At 40.6% G+C, this 20,063-nt stretch overlaps 1 protein-coding gene across 2 annotated transcripts in view; it reads right to left on the reverse strand.

Moving 5' to 3' along the window:
* Positions 1-20,063, reverse strand: part of ADGRA1 (adhesion G protein-coupled receptor A1) — a 1,066,191-nt gene that overhangs the window by 797,229 nt on the left and 248,899 nt on the right. For both annotated transcript variants that reach the window (XM_088476934.1, XM_088476933.1), the window contains one exon: positions 1,184-1,397. In XM_088476934.1, the coding sequence (XP_088333060.1) occupies positions 1,184-1,397 (214 nt within the window). The remainder of the gene's footprint in view (positions 1-1,183; positions 1,398-20,063) is intronic.

Consider the following 20,063-nt stretch of genomic DNA (forward strand, 5'->3'; position numbering starts at 1 on the left):
ACCTTTTCTAATTTCATTTGCAATACTACTTCATTTTGTTTATAATCTTCTTTTTTTTGTGCTGAAATATTTGATTCCTTTAATTTAATTTGTTGCTCTATACTTTCTAATTGGTTTCTTTTTTCCTCTAAAATTAATTTCATTAAATTGTTGGCGCAATCATGAAGAATATGATCCCATTTCTCCATGAAGGGAGGGTTATTCAAACCAAAACTGGGGGTTTTAAGGATACGTAAACCCCTAGGCACTCTATTAGCTTTTAGGGAATATTCTAAACCTTTTACTGTATATCCCTCCAAATTTTGGTCTCCTTTATAAGCAGTTTTTCAATATCCCAAAATAAACTATCAATGTCATCTTCCTGATCAATGTGGGTTACCGTATTGGATTCTCCAAAGATTCTCTAACATACTAAATATATATATATTCAAATAGGTCCGGCACTCAAATAATAACATAACAAGCACCCCGGTGTCCACAGTCCAATATGGAGATATACCACAACAATAATAGAAGAAATAGGGACGGCACTCAGAGGTTTTTGTAAAAATAGAAAAATAACTTGTATTATAGCATCCTCAGTATCGATGTTTCGGTGATATATATAAAACACTTAGCGGCATCCATAGGAACAGGCAAGATAGACCAGAACACCAGCCTTGTAGCAAAAATTCAAAAAAATAAAATAAATGGATTAATTTTTGCTACAAGGCTGGTGTGCTGGTCTATCTTGCCTGTTCCTATGGATGCCGCTAAGTGTTTTATATATATATATATATATATATATATATATGGATCAAAGTGCAGCACTCAGCGGTCTAAATAAAACATGAAACGGGTTTTCCCATCAGCATCGTTTCGGGCTTTAATTGTCCGTCGCTGATGGGAACACCCGTTTAATTTTTTTATTTAGACCGCTGAGTGCTGCACTTTGATCCTTGTTTATGCTTTTGTACCGGGCACCACGGCATTACTATACAGGAAGGCGGGTGCTTGATCTAAGGACACACATATATATATATATATATATATATATATATACACTGTGTATAACAATACAAAATACAATCTGCTATAATTAGTGCAATACTACCTACTGTATAATGCATTCCTTACCAATCCACACTAGAATTATAAGCAACAACACAGGCAATTAATAACAGAAGAGTAACCAGTGCTTTACCGTGTTATTAAACAACAGTCATGTATTATGCTTTCCTCCACAAATATCCCACGTTCCTCATCCGTTTCCATCAGTTGTCCATCATGAAGCCAGTATATATCACTTGTACCCATCATGTAGGTTGAGGTACAATGGAATGGAAGACGATCCCCGTGAAAAACAATCTGCTTCTGTGATGGGATTATTTGAAACAAAGGTAATTCCAATGGTCCATCTGTGATAGTCAAAAAAATACAAAAAGAAATATAAATTCTACCAAAGCTGGAGAACACATTTTTCATGACTGATGGTTCCACAGCGTTTTCTGCAACATGTCAAAGATGAAACCGATCACTAGTTTCAGGAAAAGGGGAACAATTCATTGCACACTATTGTTTACACCTGATAAGTTGATAAAACAATGATGTTAAAAGGACCACATGACATAGAGGTCTTGTAACAGTTATAGGAATACAGTGTATTGTGGCCATTTAGCAGTCAAGACAGAGCATGTACAGAGCAGGTGATAGATGCAGGTCCAGGTCAAGAAAACCACAGCAGTATAAATACTGTACAATTTACTAAAAGCTCTTATGCCACATATAACATATTCATACCCATACTGTACATTCTATTCTGTGAACTTTAGCAGTTCCCAAGACACTAAAATACTGAAAGTCCTTATGGTCATGAGGCTACTGCAATCACATCTAGATCTTGAATAAACCTTGTAATGATGTTTGTATGTAACCAAAAGCTTCACCTTTACTAACCCAGATAAGTGCACCTAAAGAACAGCTGCTGCAACAACCACTTAGCACATACACTTAAACTGTCCAGATTTAGTTGGTAAATTCCAGACTGGAGGGGACTGACCAATCAATCAGGATATTTTTGAAGGTTCCAGGACATTTGGATGATACAGGATACAGTGCATCCTGCTAATCCTGCTAAAGTGTATCTTGTGCATCTGGTGATGTTGTATGCAGCATTGAAATGTTATTTTTAGGGGAGGGAAAAGAGGTTGGAATGTCCCAATGTGGCATGACTTCACTTTGTTCTCATATGCACAATATCCCACAATTAAAAAGTCTATGAGCCCCATTTATCAAGGATCGCTTTTGCAATGCGATCAGGGCATGCCAGTAATGCCCCTGATCACATTGCAAAATGCGATCCTATCTGCTGGATGTATTATCCGGGACATGCAGGGAGACGGGGTCCGAAAGGAGCCCATCCCTGCCATGTCTCCGGAGGGCAGTTGGGGCTGCTGCGCATGCGCAGTCCCGCGGACTGCACATGAGCGGCTCTCATTGCCAGCGGAGGGTTCCGTGAGATCCCTCCGCTGGCTAATTAATTATGCGGTAAGTTGCCATAGACTACAGCGGCTAACGCTATCATCAGATGGCGTTAGCTGCTGGGGCCAATATCGGGAATGCTTCGCATTCCAAATATTGATACATTTGGCAGCATCGCATCCCCCATAGAAACCTACGGGGGAGGCGGCTGCCAGTGGCAATGGAGGGATCACAGCAGGTATTGGAGATAGCTGCTGCGGTCCCTCCTTCATACATCCGGGGGATACTTAGTATTTGAGGTAAACCCCCGAAAACAGGTGTTTTCGGGGAATTTACCTCAAATTCACTTTGATAAATGGGCCCCTATAATATTGGAAGTCATTCCTATAGGTCTAGAATACATTCATCAATACCCCTTTCACACCTAAATCCCAGTTCTGATCCGGGTTATTGAACATTGTCTCAATACTATTCATGCCCCTTTCACACTGCATTCGTGTCTGCTCTGCAAAACTAATAGAGTCAAAAAAAGTGGACGTTACAGGCTCACAAAGATGAGTCATGAAAAGTGGGAGCTTTCAATCTGCCAATGAGCAATTGTAACCATAACGAGGGTTAAATAACCCGTGTTGACCCTTTCACACCAATCTAGGACACGGTTTGTCTCAGCAATATCCCACGTCAGAGGATCAGTGTGAAAGTGAATATAATGACCCTTAATCAGGGAGGTGTCCATCATGAGGCAATGATAATTACAGTAGATAAACCCTCCCACCCCCCTTTTTTCTACCTTTAATTTGACCGTGAAACGAACAAAATTCAGTTTTAGGAGAAAAGTGAAATCTAAACCTCTGTCTACAAACCCTGCTAAGTGGAAGCCCTGCACAGACCACTATGATCCGTGCAGGCATTGTTTGTTTAAAAATCTTTATAAGTTAAAAAAAATGAAAAATGGGGGTTTGGGCGACACATGGGATCAGCAACCACTCTGACCAGTTTTGGGCCCTACGCAGTGTGTTACCCTGCTATAGTGTCACCCCCCTGCTGGTTCAGTATAGTGCTGGTTATTGGAATATAAGGGGAAACCCATACCGTTTTTCAGCCCTACTTTTTTAACAACAGCCTAGGCTCAGAGGCCTGATGCTGGCTAATGATTTGGGGGGGGGGAGAAACCCGCTACCATTTTTTTTTTTTTACAGTTTTCAACATCTTTTAAAACAACAAAGAAAGAAAAACTCCTCAAAAGAGGTGCTAATTAATGATTATCAAATACTAAACATGCAGCTGTGAGGAGGGGTGTCAAGCCTCCTAATAAACACAGTACTGCTGAGGATTACTATAGACAATGACAATAGATACTTAAAAAGACCAAATTTAATATCACACACTTGAAATGTATGAAAAAATACACATATAAAAAGCAGGAGAAGTAGTATTACACTGAATCAGACCATTAGACGGTATCAGAGCTATATATATATATATATATATATATATATGAGAAAACTTGATGTAGTTACCAGCATGGGATAGGTTCATATAAATGGAGTCCAATAATTGTGCCCTCCGTGACAGAGGTCTCCTGTGTTGCTTAGCCAATAAAGGATTATGGGCCTGATTCAGACCCACTCGCGAGCGGCTGTCCGCTCGCAAGTGGGTCGATGTTATGCACTGAGCATGCGCACGACGGAGGGAGCTCCGTCGTGCGCATGCGCCAGACGCGACGAGCGAAGGAAAGTCCTTCGCTCGTTGTGTCCGATCAAAGGGGGCGTGCTGTCAATGTTGATTGACAGCACGCCCCCTTTGGTGGGCGTGCCGGGGGCGTGCCTCCCTGACGGGGGCGTTCCCACGGGAACGCCTCCCGTCAGAAGCCGGCCCACTGACATCACTAGTGATGTCAGTGGGAGTGATTTTGGCTCTGATAGAGCCAAAATCACTCCGGAGCTTGTGGTTGAAAACCTCAACCGCAGGCTCCGGCTCGCAATTTCGATGGTCGCGATGGTCTCGACCATCGCGGCCATCAAAATGCACGCTCGTATAGCCTGTGGGTGGTGACCCACAGCTATACGAGCGTCCAGGAGGACGCTCCATGAAAATGGAGCCCGGCCCTCATTCAGAGCGTGCGCTCTGCTCAGAGCGTACGGCTCTGAATGAGGGCCTATATTCTGTAGACAAACTGGTTATGTATACTAGCCTGAATTTACCTTGCACTTTATAAACTCTTCCCAAAATACTGCTGGAAAAGATAAGCTATAAATCCGATTTATTTTAGAAAATATATATTTATTTTTCACTCAAAATCGCTATTTATTATCTTTTAGTACTAGCTTTTTATCCATTATTTCTGTGTATTTATGTCATTGTGTGTTGTCTATGAATTGTTTATTTAATTAAAAAAAATTTATGCACATTATTTATGCAGTTTTAAATATATTTATTCATATATATTACACGGTTGTATTTATTGCACAAAGTCACTTGTATGTCACGGTCCTGTATAAGGACAAGGATATAAACACAAAAAATTGTTTTTGCACAGGTTGCGAGATTTGCACAGGTTTAATTGGTTCACTGTATATGCACTAGGAGGCGCTTGTGGTCAGCTATATTGTCATATTGTTTCCTGTACCAAGGTGGCCTAGCCATGGCCACCATTTTTTGTTGACCAAGCAGACACCTTATACTTATCAAGGGAGTGCTACATATACAAATAGTATATGTATATATATATATATGTATAATATTTCTATTATATTTCTATTAGATTTACCAATATAAAAAAACAAAAAACACACACTTGTGAAAGGTATTTCACGTTAAACAGAGTGGACAAATTTGGCGCTGTTTTCGTCTATTGATTTATATATATATATATATATATATATATATATACAAATGTACAATAGTCCGGAACTCCTGTTCTAGTCCATATCAATGGCCTGGGTACTCCTGTTGCAGTAATGTAGAGATAGTAGGAAAGGTACTTATAAAAAGTACTAAACCAAACAGGCCACTCCAGGACTTTGCAAAAAAAAGAATACTTTATGGAAACAACATGTAGATCAACGTTTTGGGACTGCGCAGAGCCCCGTTCTCAAGATCACAAGAATCAAAAACATATACAAACACACACTTACCTTATATACCTGATCGAGTCCTTCTCATGCTTCCAACGGAGGGGAGCGGCGTCCAAGCCTGTCCAGCGTCACTCACTGGTGACGTCATCGCCGTGTGCCAAAGAGTAGTCATGACAACGCATGGCTACATAAACATGTCTCTCCCTCCGTCCTGGAGCCTGAGAAATTTAACAAACATAGGCCCTCATTCAGAGCCGTACGCTCTGAGCAGACCGCACGCTCTGAATGAGGGCCGGCCTCCATGAAAATGGAGCATCCTTCTGGACGCTCGTATAGCTGTGGGTCACCACCCACAGGCTATACGAGCGTGCATTTTGATGGCCGCGATGGCCGTGACCATCGCGACCATCGAAATTGCGAGCCGGAGCCTGCGGTTGAGGTTTTCAACCGCAAGCTCCGGAGTGATTTTGGCTCTATCAGAGCCAAAATCACTCCCACTGACATCACTAGTGATGTCAGTGGGCCGGCTTCTGACGGGAGGCGTTCCCGTGGGAACGCCCCCGTCAGGGAGGCACGCCTACCAAAGGGGGCGTGCTGTCAATCAACATCGACAGCACGCCCCCTTTGATCAGACACAACGAGCGAAGGACTTTCCTTCGCTCGTCTCGTCTGGCGCATGCGCACGACGGAGCTCCCTCCGTCGTGCGCATGCTCAGTGCAGAACATCGACCCACTTGCGAGCGGACAGCCGCTCGCGAGTGTGTCTGAATCAGGCCCATAATACGTCACCAAACGTGTCTAATAACCCGAACAATATAACGAGCAGCATGTAGCTAGTTAGCATATCTATCAAAAGTTAAATAAAGATAATTAACTACACAATATATAATATTACAATTAAGATATTGTTCTATTTTCAATACATTGAAGAACCTATTGGACACTGATCACTAATACAAGAACGCTCACAAAGTATTACAATATATAATGCTTGGAGAAAATCCAAACAGTTCATAGAAAAAATCATCCAACATAACAACAAAGTCTATCCCTTTTTCAAATGCAACTATGACCTCTATTTATTATTATTTTTTATTCTTTATTCCTCAAGGCATAGGACCTATTTGGCTCTATTACTGAAGAGAGTTCCAATTAATTTTTTCGTTCAAACTATATGGGAACAATGTGTTTAAACGTAAAATCCACTTCATTTCTAATCTCATGAGATCCTGTACTCTGTCACCGCCTGTAGGTTTCGGAGGAACGTGGTCGATGATCATGTATTTTAAAGAAGCAAGAGTGTGTTGGTGTTGTTTGAAATGTTTAGCCACTGGCTGTTCAATTTCTTTTCCCAATAACGATTGTCTAATGGCCGAACGATGCAAGACCATTTGTTCTTTGAATGCACGGGTGGTCATCCCAACATAATACTTGCTGCAAGGACATAATATAAAATAAATTACAAACTGTGTACTGCAAGTTAGAACATGCCTGATTTTATACTTGACATTGGAATGTGGATGATTAAATTCAACACCAGTTTTTAAATAACCACAAGTAGTACAAGATGGACATTTATAGCAGCCTGGTTTTTTAACCTGTCCAAAGAGACCCTGTTGTTGTGTTAGATTGGTGACATCGGCTTTGACTAAAATGTCACGCAAATTACGGCCCCTTCTATAACTGAGCATAGGTCTTGTGTTTTTAAATACCGGTAAATCTTGGTCACTTGACACTATAGGCCAAGTGGCTCTTGATACTCACGGTATAACTGGGCTAGCCGTAGAATATTTTGTGGACCAAATGAACTTCTTGCTTTTGTCGCCCTTGTCATCTTCTTTTTTACCCTCTAATAGAGCAGATCTCTCCATTTTTAAGATTTTGTCCTTAATGCTTAAAAGATGTTTCAATCTATAACCTCTCATTCTAAATTTTTCCACTACTACATCAAGGGCCTCATATAATTCCTCTTTATTGCTAGTTATTCTAGCTACTCTATGCATTTGAGAGTATGGAAGGGCTTGCTTTAAGCCTCTAGGATGGTGGCTACTTGCTTCTAATAGTGTGTTTCTATCCGTGGGTTTATAAAAAACTGATGTGTTGATTTTTCCTTCCTTCAAACTAATTTGCACATCCAAAAAATGAATGGTATTGGCGTTACACTCGTAAGTAAATTTAATGGGAGTATTAGAAAGGTTGATTTTAGTCATCATTTCATTAAACAAACTCTCACTTCCACTCCAAAGTACAAACAGGTCATCAATATACCTTGTATACCATTTAAAATAATGGCAGTAATTTGGATCTTGTAATAAAAACTCCTTTTCAAATTTAAACATAAAGATATTGGCATATGCCAGGGCCACATGGGACCCCATGGCGCAGCCTGCTGTTTGTAAAGAGTATGATCCATCAAAAACAAAATAATTTCTTGTCAACGTAAGTTTAAGCAATTGTATGTATAAGTCCACATTAAACCCCAATGGTACTGTTAAATTATTCAAGAGTTCTGTCACAGCCTGAATACCTAAATCATGCGGAATGGACGTGTATAAACTACACACGTCCTTTGTGCCTAAGGTAATTGGTTGAACTAAATCAGTAAATTCCCCTAATTTTTTTAAAAAGGAATTGGTATCTCTCAAATACGTGGGTTGCTGTACAACATATGGTTGAATAAGTTTATCTAAAAACTCTGAAACTGGTTGATAAAGTGATCCCCGGGCAGAAATGATGGGTCTGCCCAGGGGATCTACAGCGTTTTTATGAACCTTTGGCACTGTGTATAGTGCTGGTACTATAGGGTTGTTTTGAGTTAAAGCTAGAAGAGTCTGTGGGCTAATATATTTTGATTCAGCTGCTGCTTTTAATATGCTATCAAGTTCCTGTTTAAATTGTTTTGTAGGATCTCCTGGCAATTTGGAATATGTTTCAGTTACTGATAACTGTTTATAAATTTCCTGTTTGTACTGAGATATGTCCTGTATTACAATACTTCGGCCTTTGTCGGCGGGACGTATTACTATACTGTTATCATCTCTTAGATTTTTCAGAGCTTTATGTTCTTGTTTGGTAAGATTGCAAAAAAATCCTATCAGGCGCCTTGTTGTATTTTGTAACTGCCTGATCCATTATTCTTGTGTAGGTTTTTATCGAAGGATTGCTTGAAGAAGGATCAAAACTTGATTTGTTGTATTTTTTATGGAATGAATCTAAAACATTAGAATCATTATTAGTACTTGGTTGTTTTTGAAAGAATTCTCGGAGTCACATCTTACGACCCAGTTGATGAATGTCCTTTTGCCATTCAAACTCATCATGTTTGTTAGTCGATATATACGAAAGGCCTTTATTAAGGACATTATATTCGATGGTAGTTAAGGGCCTGGATGATAGATTAAAAACTATTTTTTCTTTTTGGCAATTTCTTTTGTAGATCCTATCTGTTTGGCCGCTCCTTCGGGTGGGTTGATTTTGCCTTGTCCTCTGCCTCGAGTACGGACCCCTAAAGGGACCCTCGTGGAGGTAGAGGCTTCATCTGGCTCTGCAACTATGAAATCGCTGTCGCTGTTTGATGTTGTATACTCTTTTTTAGATGTTATTCTTTCCCTTCTCTGTCTCCAAGAGATCCAGCTTTGGGGTCTACTAAATTTTGATCTATTGTCAGAACCCGTGAGCCATCGATATACACGATGTTCCTCATAATCCTGAGTTACTGTGAGCAATTTAGATTTTTTAAAAGAAACCAGATCTTTTCTATATGCATCACATTGTGTCTTTAATTTAGACCACCAGGACGTATGTTCAGGGTCCTGCAGGGAGATTTGATGTGCAATTTTAAACTGATCAATTTTCTCTCTGACCAATCTTAGGCCCTCATTCAGAGCCGCTCGTTAGCGGCAGTACGCTCGTTCCGAGCGATGTTTGCACATCTGCGCATGCGTACGGTTTTTAGTACGCATGCGCGAACCAGTCAGTGCGGCCGAAAATCGTTGGTACGCAATATAGCGAGGGCCTGCTATTTTGAGTGACAGAATGAGGCGTATGTGGGTGGTAACAGGGGAAGGTGTTTGAAAATGGGGAGTGGAGATCCGAACGCAGGCGTGCTTAAAGGTCAAAACGGGCGTTTTATGGGTGTGCATATTTAAAACAGCAGCGTCATTGACCACGTCACTGGGTTATTTTATAGCCAGAACTGCTCGCAAATTTGTGGTAGCAAACACCAACCACAAGAATAGCGAGCAGTTCATACGCTGGTCGATGTACTCGATTAATCTAATAAATAGCGGACATGACGTAGGATGCGAGCGGCCAGGGGGCGTTTTTAACAAATAAACGAGCGTATGTTTTGCTCGCTCGTTCAGACTTAGAGGTGTGAACAGACTGCAATGTGCGTACGGATCATTTGAATAGCCACCCCTTGTTTTTAAACGAACGACCGCAAATAGCGAACGGCTCTGAATGAGGGCCTTAGTTCCCTTCCTGCTTCCTCCGTAACTAGAAGAATTAAGTCCAAACTGCATTTATTGAGTATTGCGCACTAGCGCCTGCAAAACTCCATATTGTTCCTACCAATAGTTGGTAGATTCTTCACTCTGAATCCCCTAAGGATGAGATTTTGTCGATGGTAGTCCGATAGTGATGTTCCATGGAGTAAGTAGTCAATTTTCCGGTTTTTAAGCCTTAACAGCTGATGGTATAGATCCTCAATGTTGTTGTCCTGGTCCCCCTCAACTGTATCCAATTCGAAAATTATCTTACTAGCATCTAAGTCAGTGAAGGACAACATGTCCCCTGTGATGAGCTTAATGCCAATACTGCCAGTGTCTTTAGGCATATGCAAGCCTGCTCCAAGTTCAATGTCAGGTTCCATATTCCAACTTTATAATTCAAGGATAAGGTTGTGGTAAGCGAATTTACCTATTAACCGTTCACGGTGCACGGACACTTCTGTGGTGCAAAGCTGCACTACAATAGATACATGTACAATAGTCCAGCACTCCTGTTCTAGTCCATATCAGGTATTATGCCTTGAGGAATAAAGAATAAAAAATAATAATAAATAGAGGTCATAGTTGCATTTGAAAAAGGGATAGACTTTGTTGTTATGTTGGATGATTTTTTCTATGAACTGTTTGGATTTTTTCTAAGCATTATATATTGTAATACTTTGTGAACGTTCTTGTATTAGTGATCAGTGTCCAATAGGTTCTTCAATGTATTGAAAATAGAAAAATATCTTAATTGTAATATTATATATTGTGTAGTTAATTATCTTTATTTAACTTTTGATAGATATGCTAACTAGCTACATGCTGCTCGTTATATTGTTCGGGTTATCAGTCCCGTTTGGTGACGTATTATGTTTGTTAAATTTCTCAGGCTCCTGGACAGAGGGAGAGACGTGTTTATGTAGCCATGCGTTGTCGTGACTACTCTTTGGCACACGGTGATGACGTCACCAGTGAGTGACGCTGGACGGGAGTGGACACCACTCCCCTCCGTTGGAAGCATGAGAAGGACACGATCAGGTACATAAGGTAAGCGTGTGTTCGTATATTTTTTTAATTCTTGTGATCTTGAGAACGGGGCTCTGCGCAGTCCCGAAACATTGATCTACATGTTATTTCCATAAAGGATTCTTTTTTTGCAAAGTCCTGGAGTGACCTGTTTGGTTTAGTACTTTTTATAAGTACCTTTCCTACTATCTCTACATTACTGCAACAGGAGCACCCAGGCCATTGATATGGACTAGAACAGGAGTGCCGGACTATTGTACATGTATCTATTGTAGTGCAGCTTTGCACCACAGAAGTATCCGTGCACCGTGAACGGTTAATAGGTAAATTCGCTTACCACAACCTTATCCTTGAATTATAAAGTTGGAATATGGAACCTGACATTGAACTTGGAGCAGGCTTGCATATGCCTAAAGACACTTGCACTATTGGCATTAAGCTCATCACAGGGGACACGTTGTCCTTCACTGACTTGGATGCTAGTAAGATACTTTTCGAATTGGATACAGTTGAGGGGGACCAAGACAACAACATTGAGGATCTATACCATCAGCTGTTAAGGCTTAAAAACCGGAAAATTGACTACTTACTCCATGGAACATCACTATCGGACTACCATCGACAAAATCTCATCCCTAGGGGATTCAGAGTGAAGAATGTACCAACTATTGGTAGGAATAATATGGAATTTTGCAGGCGCTGGTGCACAATACTCAATAAATGCAGTTTGGACTTAATTCTTCTAGTTACGGAGGAAGCAGGAAGGGAACTAAGATTGGTCAGAGAGAAAATTGATCAGTTTAAAATTGCACATCAAATCTCCCTGCAGGACCCTGAACATACGTCCTGGTGGTCTAAATTAAAGACACAATGTGATGCATATAGAAAAGATCTGGTTTCTTTTAAAAAATCTAAATTGCTCTCAGTAACTCAGGATTATGAGGAACATCGTGTATATCGATGGCTCACGGGTTCTGACAATAGATCAAAATTTAGTAGACCCCAAAGCAGGATCTCTTGGAGACAGAGAAGGGAAAGAATAACATCTAAAAAAGAGTATACAACATCAAACAGCGACAGCGATTTCATAGTTGCAGAGCCAGATGAAGCCTCTACCTCCACGAGGGTCCCTTTAGGGGTCCGTACTCGAGGCAGAGGACAAGGCAAAATCAACCCACCCGAAGGAGCGGCCAAACAGATAGGATCTACAAAAGAAATTGCCAAAAAGAAAAAATAGTTTTTAATCTATCATCCAGGCCCTTAACTACCATCGAATATAATGTCCTTAATAAAGGCCTTTTCGTATATAGCGACTAACAAACATGATGAGATTGAATGGCAAAAGGACATTCATCAACTGGGTCGTAAGATGAGACTCTGAGAATTCTTTCAAAAACAACCAAGTACTAATACTGATTCTAATGTTTTAGATTCATTCCATAAAAAATACAACAAATCAAGTTTTGATCCTTTTTCAAGCAATCCTTCGATAAAAACCTACACAAGAATAATGGATCAGGCAGTTACAAAATACAACAAGGCGCCTGATAGGATTTTTTCTAATCTTACCAAACAAGAACATAAAGCTCTGAAAAATCTAAGAGATGATAACAGTATAGTAATACGTCCCGCCGACAAAGGCCGAAGTATTGTAATACAGGACATATCTCAGTACAAACAGGAAATTTATAAACAGTTATCAGTAACTGAAACATATTCCAAATTGCCAGGAGATCCTACAAAACAATTTAAACAGGAACTTGATAACATATTAAAAGCAGCAGCTGAATCAAAATATATTAGCCCACAGACTCTTCTAGCTTTAACTCAAAACAACCCTATAGTACCAGCACTATACACAGTGCCAAAGGTTCATAAAAACGCTGTAGATCCCCCGGGCAGACCCATCATTTCTGCCCGGGGATCGCTTTATCAACCAGTTTCAGAGTTTTCAGATAAACTTATTCAACCATATGTTGTACAGCAACCCACGTATTTGAGAGATACCAATTCCTTTTTAAAAAAATTAGGGGAATTTACTGATTTAGTTCAACCAATTACCTTAGGCACAAAGGACGTGTGTAGTTTATACACGTCCATTCCACATGATTTAGGTATTCAGGCTGTGACAGAACTCTTGAATAATTTAATAGTACCATTGGGGTTTAATGTGGACTTATACATACAATTGCTTAAACTTATGTTGACAAGAAATTATTTTGTTTTTGATGGATCGTACTCTTTACAAACAGCAGGCTGCGCCATGCAGTCCCATGTGGCCCTGGCATATGCCAATATCTTTATGTTTAAATTTGAAAAGGAGTTTTTATTACAAGATCCAAATTACTGCCATTATTTTAAATGGTATACAAGGTATATTGATGACCTGTTTGTACTTTGGAGTGGAAGTGAGAGTTTGTTTAATGAAATGATGACTAAAATCAACCTTTCTAATACTCCCATTAAATTTACTTACGAGTGTAACGCCAATACCATTCATTTTTTGGATGTGCAAATTAGTTTGAAGGAAGGAAAAATCAACACATCAGTTTTTTATAAACCCACGGATAGAAACACAATATTAGAAGCAAGTAGCCACCATCCTAGAGGCTTAAAGCAAGCCCTTCCATACTCTCAAATGCATAGAGTAGCTAGAATAACTAGCAATAAAGAGGAATTATCTGAGGCCCTTGATGTAGTAGTGGAAAAATTTAGAATGAGAGGTTATAGATTGAAACATCTTTTAAGCATTAAGGACAAAATCTTAAAAATGGAGAGATCTGCTCTATTAGAGGGTAAAAAAGAAGATGACAAGGGCGACAAAAGCAAGAAGTTCATTTGGTCCACAAAATATTCTACGGCTAGCCCAGTTATACCGCGAGTATCAAGAGCCACTTGGCCTATAGTGTCAAGTGACCAAGATTTACCGGTATTTAAAAACACAAGACCTATGCTCAGTTATAGAAGGGGCCGTAATTTGCGTGACATTTTAGTCAAAGCCGATGTCACCAATCTAACACAACAACAGGGTCTCTTTGGACAGGTTAAAAAACCAGGCTGCTATAAATGTCCATACTTGTGGTTATTTAAAAACTGGTTTTGAATTTAATCATCCACATTCCAATGTCAAGTATAAAATCTGGTATGTTCTAACTTGCAGTACACAGTTTGTAATTTATTTTATATTATGTCCTTGCAGCAAGTATTATGTTGGGATGACCACCCGTGCATTCAAAGAACAAATGGTCTTGCATCGTTTGGCCATTAGACAATCGTTATTGGGAAAAGAAATTGAACAGCCAGTGGCTAAACATTTCAAACAACACCAACACACTCTTGCTTCTTTAAAATACATGATCATCGACCACGATCCTCCGAAACCTACAGGCGGTGACAGAGTACAGGATCTCATGAGATTAGAAATGAAGTGGATTTTAAGTTTAAACACATTGTTCCCATATGGTTTGAACGAAAAAATTAATTGGAACTCTCTTCAGTAATAGAGCCAAATAGGTCCTATGCCTTGAGGAATAAAGAATAAAAAATAATAATAAATAGAGGTCATAGTTGCATTTGAAAAAGGGATAGACTTTGTTGTTATGTTGGATGATTTTTTCTATGAACTGTTTGGATTTTCTCCAAGCATTTGTGAGCGTTCTTGTATTAGTGATCAGTGTCCAATAGGTTCTTCAATGTATTGAAAATAGAACAATATCTTAATTGTAATATTATATATTGTGTAGTTAATTATCTTTATTTAACTTTTGATAGATATGCTAACTAGCTACATGCTGCTCGTTATATTGTTCGGGTTATTAGTCCCGTTTGGTGACGTATTATGTTTGTTAAATTTCTCAGGCTCCCGGACGAAGGGAGAGACGTGTTTATGTAGCCATGCGTTGTCATGACTACTCTTTGGCACACGGCGATGACGTCACCAGTGAGTGACGCTGGACGGGCGTGGACGCCGCTCCCCTCCGTCGGAAGCATGAGAAGGACACGATCAGGTATATAAGGTAAGCGTGTGTTTGTATATGTTTTTAATTCTTGTGATCTTGAGAACGGGGCTCTGCGCAGTCCCAAAACGTTGATCTACATGTTATTTCCATAAAGAATTCTTTTTTTGCAAAGTCCTGGAGTGACCTGTTTGGTTTAGTACTTTTTATAAGTACCTTTCCTACTATCTCTCTCTCTCTCTCTCTCTGTATATATATTTAGATATATATATATATATATATATATATATATATATATATATATATGCATCTTGTATACATTTCAAGTGTGTGAAATTAAATTTGGTCTTTTTAGGTATCCATTGTCATTGTCTATACTAACCCTCAGTGCTGTTTCTTTTGCAACAACAAAGCCTGCAAGATCATGGTTATCTGTGCAATGCTTCACAATTCGCCACAGATTGTGGCGGAACCGGGGCTTCCAAATTGAAAGGCCAGTAATACCTTTCAAATGACCGTGTAAACCAGTGATTTTCAACCTTTTTCAACTCGAGGCACACTAGGCAAGATTTTAAAATTGCCAAGGCACACCATCCGGCGATGCGGCATGCGCGACCTACGCAAAAACATACACATTGGCTCTCACATAAAAAAACACACGCATTGGCCTTCACAGGAATAAAACACACATACAATGGCCCCAAAGATATAGCACACACATACATTGGCCCCCACATAAAAAAACATAACATAGGCCCCCACAGAAAAAAAAAACTTAGGCCCCCACAGAAAAAAATTAACATAGACCCCCCACAAAAAAAAAACATAGGCCCCCACAGAAAAAAATAACATGGGCCCCCACAGAAAAAAAATAATAGACCTCCAACGAAAAAAAATAACATAGGCAACCACAGAAAAAAAAAATAACAAGGACCCCCCACAGAAACAAACAAAAAAACAACAACACATTGCTCTCCACAAAATCAAATCATACTGGCTACCACATCAAAAATAAATGTACATTTTTTTAGACTTACTTGTCTGTCATCGGCTGCAGGTTCCCACGGTGCAGAGCTGTCAGCAGTGGCTGGCTGGTCGCGGGCGGCTAGGAGGAAAGGGCTTCCTGGCCACTGGAGGGAGAGATGTACTGGCTGGCCACGGGCGGGTGGAAGAGAAGGGGTGGCTGGTCGCGGGCGGGTAGTACTGGTTGGCCGCAGGCAGGAGTTAGTGAAGGGGTGGCTAACCGCTGGCGAAGGTGGGAATACTGCCTGGTCGCAGGCGGGAAAGAGAGAAGGACTGGCTGGCCGTGAGCGGGAGGAAAGGACTGGCTGAGACTCTGTTGGGGCGGGCAGGCAGGCCAGGCAGGCAACACGGCATGCGTGACCTGTGATGTCACGCTGCCGCGTTCAGGCAGGTCACGGCCCGAGCGTGCCCCTGAGCCTCCCAGAGGAGCTCAGTGGCAGCGCTGCCCGGGCCGCAGCTCTTTAATGTGACCGGCGGCTCTAGCGCTGCGGCACACCTCACAACCGCCTGCGGCACACTACTGTGCCGCGGAACAGCGTTTGAAAACCTCTGGTCTAAACAGATGTTTATTAAATGCTGTATGTTTCATGTCTATACCGCCTGCGATGCCCATCGGTTTGTAGTTGAAGCCTAAACCGATGTTTAGTAAATTTATCCCGTAGTCTTTTTGTCAAATTGAAACTAAATTTGTGAACAGTAATTTGTAAGTTATTTTTACTTGTGCACTCAGAGAATATTAAAGAACATCTTGTTTTGGCTCTTTATTTTACATAGCTGTGATTTATACTGTGGGAAAGCTTTCTCTGGTCTCAATTCTAGTTTCACCCTGTGAACTTTCAAAGTATGCACTATTTTTGTTATTTGACTAAACTCTATATAAATTTTATTAAGCTATTTTTCAGAGGAGGCCGTTTAATCCCTAAAGGGTGATGTCATAAACGGATTATGAGAAATGTACTCCTATACTATTCTAGAACATCTGCTTTTAATTCTGATATGTGATTTGTGACATTAATACAAAACCATCTTCTTGTGATAATCTCCACAGCTCCCAGCATGTTGTTCCAAGCCTAATATTCCTGTCTGCTGCATAGAAAAAAAAAGAGTTTTCCACAGAAGCAAAATATGCAAAAATCCGCCTTTGTTTACTGCATGGGGATACAAAATATTTTGTCCAGATACTAAGTTATTAGTGGAACTCAATAATGTACCTACTGTCAGCTAAACACCGATAAATCACAGTAATAGGGTAATAACCTAGGGTCTATAGTTGGGATGGGCATTAAGCATTGACATTTTACAAACATTGGCCCTCATTCAGACCCACTCGCAAGCGGGCGCACGTACGTTAGGCGTACGTACAAAAATATTTAAATTCAATGGCTCGCTCGTATTTTCGTTCGCATCTAAAATTCCTCCCTAAACTCTGACGACCCCTCCTCTAACTAACGAGCGTACGAAATAGCGAGCGTACATCCCCGAAATGGCTTGAAAGGAACGCACGCACAAGTATAAACAGGAAGTGGCCTTGTCAGATGTCGATTACCTGCTCCTTTATTCTGCCTACCTCCATCAATCGTATCATGCCAATCAATGTATCAATTAGCTTAATTGTTTGTTTTTTTCAACACAATGCAAGAAACTTTACTCTTGTCCGTGTTTGTGTTTACCCGCAGAATACGTACGGATGAAACATTCGCTTTTATTGTTCAAAAAACATGTGAACCACAATTAAACAATTGTACTATTGCTGTGGATCCCCGCATATTTCCCTGGGTTCATTTCTTTATTTAAATTTGCTTACGCATGTCACTGCATCAAGCCTATCATAACTCTCCAGAGATTTCTGGCCCTGTCGAACACATGACTCATACACTAACCAATAAAATTGCTCCTGTTAATTTCCAAAATACATTAGCCAATCAGAAAATTTTTACACACTTTATCAAAAATGATTTTTAAGAAAAACACCATTGCCATCATGAGAGCCTCCGCATTCACCAGGCGCGAGCTGCTGGTGCTTACGGAGGTCATGGATCGCCGGATCACCAGCCAACCTCAACCCATGACCAACCGGCAGAAGCGCTCCGCGTATGCGGAGGCACGGTCCCGCCTGCGGTCCTTCGGCTCACGCCGCAACATCGGGCAGCTGGAGCGCAGGTGGTCCGACCTGCAACGGCGAACGCCCCGCTTGCTGGCATGCTTTCGCATGCAGATCCTGGCAAGTAAGTGTTATGTATTGTGGTTTTAATGTTTGTGTTTGTGGGGCAAACTGCGTGTGCATGTTTTCCTGTCTGTCCTATTTATTATTTGTACTCATATCTGCGTGTGCATGTTTTCCTGTCTGTTCTATTTATTATTTGTACTCATATCTGCGTGTGCATGTTTTCCTGTCTGTTCTATTTATTATTTGTACTCATATCTGCGTGTGCATGTTTTCCTGTCTGTTCTATTTATTATTTGTACTCATATCTGCGTGTGCATGTTTTCCTGTCTGTCCTATTGATTATTTGTACTCATATCTGCGTGTGCATGTTTCCCCTCTATTTCTGATTTATTCATTCTACTGCTATTTGGCTTATTTGTTGGTTTTTTTTTTTTTTTTAGTTTTGTTGCCCGGATTTGTCCATAAACTAACCGCAATTTCTTTGTCATATTTTAGGGGGACAGCCAAGACTCCGCCGTCACCGTCCGTCCAGACGGCGTTCCCGGCCACTATCCCCAACCCCCAGCCAACACTCCACCCCAAATCTTTCCCCTATTCCCCACTCCTCCCCATCCTTCCCAGACCCTCTCCCGGAAATGTCGGGCCTCCTTCCCCTCCGTCCCACTTCCCCCTCTCCTCCACCCACCCCTCTTCCAATTACCCCCTCCCCGGAGTCCATCATAACTCCTCCCCATTCTTTGGGTAATGACGGATCCTCCGAGGAGGATCATGGAGGTATTTCCGGAGCTCCCGTTTTGGCTCCCGGTATGTTATTTTATTGTTTTTTTTTAAAGCACAAACTGTTTGTATGTAATCATCTGTCGTGCCTTTCTTCGTGTTTTTGTGGCTTGACTTTTGGTGATTTTGAAGGTTTGCCTTTACCTCTTCCTGGTGATTTCAACATACACATATCATACCTGTGGGAATTTGTACCTAGGCCTTGTATTTTTGCCAGCCCCCCCTTTTTTTTTTTTGGTTTGGGTTTAGGAGTGATTTGGTTGTGTTTTTTTTTTTTAATGTGGATTCCCTATTGTTGTATTAACCCACACACTTTTCTCACCCACAGAGGAACAGAGGCGTCGGCAAGAGGTGGCGGATTGTGTGGGGCAGATGCGCCAACATGTCATCGGCATTCTGGTGGCCCTCGACCGGCTGTCTGGCCTCCTTCGGCAGTAGTTTTTTTATTTTTGTTATATTTTCAAATTAAATTTATTAAGACAAATATACGTTGTGGCTCATTTTTAAAATCCAAAACCAAGATAGTTTAGCATGACATAAGTAGACTGTTCCTGCAAGGATTTCTCTTTTTTAAAAGTTAGATTGTGTTTTGTCTTTGTATGTCAAACAGACACAAGAAACACATAACAGTAACAATGTCATTTCCCTTTTTGGGTGTAGTGTCAATTACATATTTCTACATTTTCCAGGTTCCTAGTTGGTGCGCAAGCTGCTTAGGCCAATCTTACAAATCCCAAGGTTGGGCCAGGCTTCCTTTTGGTGTGGGTTGGGAAGCTGAAAACATATTTCAGTTTAGCTCAACTGGCGTCAGTACTGGTTTACCCCTTAGTCAAATGTAACTTGTGTTAACCTGGTTACACTTGCTGTTAACGTCCCAAAAAAGGAAGACCATTTCACTCTCCAAACATTTATTCACAACATAACAGAGAAAACAAAGTGGTCACTCCCAAAAAAAGAACACAGTGATAAATTCAAATACAACACATACCAAGAAATAATTAAATAAAAACAAAAAATCAAGAACTGGTTGATGAAGGACCATGCCAACATGATTCCACAAACATGGCGTTGCGATATGGGTTCC

The sequence above is a fragment of the Taudactylus pleione genome, unplaced genomic scaffold, assembly GCF_031769625.1.
Source record: "Taudactylus pleione unplaced genomic scaffold, aTauple2 ptg000198l, whole genome shotgun sequence".
Classification (NCBI taxonomy): domain Eukaryota; kingdom Metazoa; phylum Chordata; class Amphibia; order Anura; family Myobatrachidae; genus Taudactylus; species Taudactylus pleione.